General features: G+C 39.0%; 1 protein-coding gene across 1 annotated transcript; it reads right to left on the bottom strand.

Annotated features, from left to right (window-relative positions):
* On the bottom strand, window positions 1-5,173 carry LOC149080187 (uncharacterized). Its single transcript, XM_089238608.1, has 2 exons — window positions 5,104-5,173; window positions 1-919 (listed from the first exon to the last, which is right to left on the bottom strand). The coding sequence occupies exons 1-2, from the start codon at window positions 5,117-5,119 to the stop codon at window positions 165-167; spliced, it is 771 nt and encodes a 256-aa protein (XP_089094734.1). The 5' UTR covers window positions 5,120-5,173; the 3' UTR covers window positions 1-164.

Raw genomic sequence — 5,173 nt, 5'->3', positions numbered from 1 at the left:
CATGAATGAAGAATATATCAGTCATTGGCAAAATAGAATAAAGTTGAATTGATGCTTCTTTGAACACTTAAAATTATTTTGCAGCGCTTTTGCAATTTTTTTTCTATCAACATTTATATTATCAAGCTAACAAAAAAATCTTGCTCTTTACGTGTGTGTTCAAATTAAAGTTTTTGTTTTCCATCATCTTCTCTTTGATCTTCATCATTAGTAATGGGCGCAGGATTTCCTCTTTTAAAAGGCTCTATTTCCTCTTCGGAATTGTTGCATTGTATTTCTTTTTCTGTCTGTTGGCCAGAAGCATATTGTTGACCCTGATCTTTGAGACTGATATGACTATCATTAGCTGTCGATTCATATTGCTTTTTTTCTGCTGAGTATTCATCAAAGAACAAACTTCCAGGCAAAAATGAAAAGTTACAGTCTGAGACTGGAAGGGCGAAGCTCGTTTTAGTGTAATTATTCATGTAAGGTATTAGCACAGGTGGATAATAAGGGTTGTATACAATAGTATTTTCATTTATATAAGATACTGATTTCACTGAGCTTTGATATGGACCATCATCGTCATCATGAAGGCATGATCCCCCACATCCTGGTAGACCTCTTCCTCTGGTTAGTGTTGGCAAAAGAAGTTTCATTACAGAGGTGATGATGGTTACTAAACCGATGACTATGAAAAGTATAGCAATAATCTGGAGTCCACTTCGAAACGTTTCTCTTGTATATTTTGCTTGATCATGAAAAATGTAGGTCAAAATAGATCCAACTACTACAAGACCAAAACCGGCCGATAAGGAGCAATAAGTTAAAGTCTTATGTATTATATGATCATCTATCCGTGCAGCATATATTTTCATGTTTGGCACATTGTAAGAGTGCCGTGTTGGCATTTCCGTTTCAGTTTGTTCATTCAGATCTAAAAAACAAAGAAAAAATTAAAACAATTTAAATTGGGTTTTCAAATCGTGAAAGAAACGTAAAATACCTAATAAATATTTACATTTATTTCATCTTGCTGGAAGAGATAATTGTTAAATTGCAGCTGTGTGTGGGATTCCCAAAGTGAAAGGCAAAGGCCATCTTAACCCTTTAAGTGGCAATTAGAAATCACCAAAACCCCTTTCAAAATTACATATTTTTTAATGAAATAGGCTTCTTTTTCTGATTTTCAGCAGGTGCACACTAAGTAGAATAAGGAAAAGTTTTCCATTGAGAAATCAACTTTACAAAACATCTGTGCTTGAAAAAACAAGAGGCTTTTATGGATGCGAGCTATCTTGTTATTGCCGTTTAAAGGGTTAACGCGGGGCTCCCCCAGGTACGGTCGAGGGCCGGTTAATGCATGAGGGGTGTCTGATCTTGCATTGCAATTATCAGATTTGTAAGGAGGTGGGTAGTGCAATGCTCACGATGCTGTTAAGATGGTCCTGGGGAAAGATGATAGTATTATCATTAATGCTGAAACAAATTTGAGCGATTAAAAGAAAAAGAGCAGTTAGGTGATATGAAAATATGCATTCGTAATGATTAACAAGATTTGTTTTACTTGATAAGCAGTCAGTTAATTTTAATCAAAAAAAATCCGATTTAAGTAAAAAAAAAACATTTTTTTTATATTTAAAAAAACAAATCACGATTTTTCACATCCTGGTCCAATTCGTCATTTTCGAAAAGAAAAATCTCAGATGTCAAATTGGCCGTTCTTACTGTGTCGTCTTAACGTACACTCATTGCCATAAAAATTTGCGCACCCAGAAGAAGTCAAAATGAAACGAAATTTTACACATGTAAGTACTACGTTGATATAAGTAAGTGATTAGAAAATCCAAGAAAAAGGATCATTTATTGCAGAAAAAAGTACAGATGAACAGAAGTTTTAGTACTCTGTTGGACCCCCTCTAGCGCGAATGCACGATGCGATACGAGCGGGCATTAAGGCATACAAGTTCCGTATGATGTCCTGGAGACATCTCGTTCCACAGTTGCTGTAAATGCGCCTCTAGTTCGACCAACCTCGTAGGGTGTCCAACTTGCCATCCCAGATATGCTCGATTGGTGACAAATCTGGGGATAGAGCAGGGAAGGGTGGTAATGTGGCGGAGGCAGTCTTGTGACATCCTTTCTGTGTGTGGCCTAGCATTGTCTTGTTGAAAAATGGCTCCTGGGAGCCCTGCCATGAGTGGCAACACATGTGGCTGAAGGATGTTATGGACGTACCGCTGGGCTGTCATTGTGCCATGATCAATATTAGGGGTGACCGTGTATCGTAAGCAATGACACCCCATACCATGACACCAGCTGTGGGAGCGATGTGTCGCTGTAAAGCGAAGGCAGGATTGAAGTATTCACCACGGGGCCTGCTCACACGAATACGATTGTCATCACTGCTCAAGTTGAATCTCGATTCGTCGCTGAAGACGACCTGGTTCCATTCCGTTGCAGTCCAATCCCGTCGTGCTCGACACCACTCCAAACGGAGGCGTTGGTGGGTGGGTGTCATTGGCAGCACACGTAATGGGCGCCGCGATACCAGATGTCCTTCAGCCAGGCGCCTTGCGATGGTTCGGGAAGACACAGGGGCCCGTAGTGAAGCTGCTGCCTGTGTCTGGATAGCGGCCAATGAGGCAGTTGGCTCTACGCGTGCGTTTCGGATGATGTGACGGTGTTCTCGACGACTGGTCTGTCGAGGGCGTCCTGAACCTGGTCGCCGTGTAAATGACGTCTCTTCTGTCCACTGGCCCCAACACCTCCTCACAGTAAAATCAGAACGGCCTAGTTGACGAGCTACTCGCCGAGCTGACCACCCAGCTTCCATCATCACGATGATTCTTCCCCTATCGAACTCTGACAACTGCTCATATGGTCTTCGACGGCGGCGTAACGGCATGTCTACCTCAGCATTTCCTTTGCAAACGATTAAATACACTCCAGCAAGCTCTGCTTACCTGTTTTATACTCCAAGGAGAACGAAGTTCAACGTCCTCTAGTGGCATTACGCAATGCGCAATCACGCTGCATTTCTAATCATTTGCATATCTGCCTTCAGGCCAACTTTCGTTTCGATCCCACAATTATTTCTTGGTGCGAAGATTTTTATGGCAATGAGTGTATGTGCCCACCTGGGTATGGCCAAGGTGCCTCGTATTAACGAGATCAAACTTAAAAAAAAAGTTAATGTCTAATTTTATAACCGTGTACAAGATTATAAATTACCGGTGACCGGCAATCGCAGTTCAGTAGAATGGATAATACACCAAAAGTAGAGAGCCCCTTTTGCAGCCCTTTCCATCTCGGAGCCGGGCTCTTCAGCTCAACATCATCCTTCTTTACGTGGAGCTGTAATAGAATTACTGCCTAGATCAGCGATTTTCAAACTTTTTTGACTCGCGGAGCCCCGTAGGCCTCTTTTTTTATATTTATTTATAAAATTTACTGATTCATTTTAATTTTCCTCAAGCTGCCGCGGAGCTCCGGTTGAGAACGGCTGGCATAAGTTATTGAAGATAAATGAAATAAAGATGGATAGTGCCCGCCCTTCTCTTGTTCTCTACCTCAAATCGGTATTAAAATCTACCAATTATAATTCGCGGTTATTATCAACGAAGATTTTAGCAGCGAAATATTGAAAAGTAGAATGAGAAAGCCATTTGAGTAAGCGTAAAAAATTCACATATTTCTTGAGAATATGTATTTCTTTCAAGAAAAAGAATACTACTAGTTTTATACGAAAGATCATGCTCTTAAACAGTGGCGTTGAAGTCGAATATGCGGTGCTTAAGAAGCACCCACATTCGTTTGTATCACGGGCTAGAGTACCTCCAAAATTTATTCAGAAATCAAAATTTCCTAAGTAAAAATTGAGTTAGGCACTCACGGTTTTAAAACACTTCTGCACGTCTCTGCGCTCAAAACAATGGTGGCTTTCATCACTGTGAATCAACGTTTGAATTTAGACTATAGCTCTATTCATAAGAAAAGGATTAAATGACATGTTTGATTGTTCGCACGTGCAACCAACACATGCTGTGTTTTGCTACGTTTTATTCCGGTGTTTGCCTTTGTTTTGGATATAAGTGATACAAGAGATTCCGCTTGATAGAATCACATTTAGTTTTGAAATTTGAGTTCATTAAACGGATGATCCCATTAAGCAAAAAAAAAAAAAACACTCTTTTATGAAAAGATATTGTTCTATTTTCACTACAAATCTTATTTTTGCAATATGGTAAAAAAAAAATTCAGGGTTTTCTGCATTAAATTTTACGTACTTTTGAAAAATGGTTTATCGTACCGATAGGCTGGAATCGAAAAAAAAACAAAAAAAAAAACAAAAATCTGACTTTAGGGAGTCGAACTTTATAAAATCTTCCAGGATTTACTTTACAAGAATGTACTAGTGCTTCTCTTCTCTTATTTTTCATATCAATACTTTTATAATTTATGTACCCCTTTCAGTGTACACGAGCTCCAAGGAAAGATTGAGAGATTCTGTGCCTCTGTAGTCTAGTGGTCTAGGGCGTTCACCCGGAAAGTGAAAGGACGTGGCTTCGATTCCCCGCAGGGGCAGTTTAATTTTCTCTCTTTCCGAAATATATCTTCGCAACAGCCAGTTGTTAAAAACCTTCGTATGGTAGCGGAGAGTGACGTCATCCTTGTATATCCGAAGTAATTTTTCACCTCCATTATAGGAAATACAAATAAGGGATCAAGAATAATCTCATCGAAACGAGGCAATATATGAATAAACATATTGTAGCAAATTAATGAATAAATCAACTTTCTGGAGCATCAGCCGTTATGTATAGTATTCCCGTTCTCAGAAAAATAACAATTTCATTATTGCCAAAAAAGGGGGAAAAAAGAATTGCAATGACAGCTGCATTTTGTTTACAAAATTTTTCTCTTCCTGTAATCATTACATTCAAAGAAATCAGCAATTATTTTTTACATGGCTTCTTTTTCTAAAATTTTGTGTACTTTTCAAGGATTAAACCAACCACAGAAATATTGCTTATTCTTAGAAGGAATTCCATATTCATGCTACTTATTTATAAAACAATAAATCCAACTTGGATTTACTTCAACTCAGAATCCACTTACCTGTTGTCATGGTCATGTTTCCAGTAGCCGGTGTTTTAGTCGGGTTGGTTCTAGCGTGATTCGGGTTGAA

Source organism: Pholcus phalangioides, unplaced genomic scaffold (genome assembly GCF_987345545.1).
Source record: "Pholcus phalangioides strain wild (caught in Gottingen) unplaced genomic scaffold, Ppha-v1.0 ptg000011l_1, whole genome shotgun sequence".
In the NCBI taxonomy this organism is placed as follows: Eukaryota; Metazoa; Arthropoda; class Arachnida; order Araneae; family Pholcidae; genus Pholcus; species Pholcus phalangioides.
The sequence above is the reverse complement of the archived record's forward strand: the minus strand, read 5'-3'. Positions and strand labels throughout refer to the sequence as shown.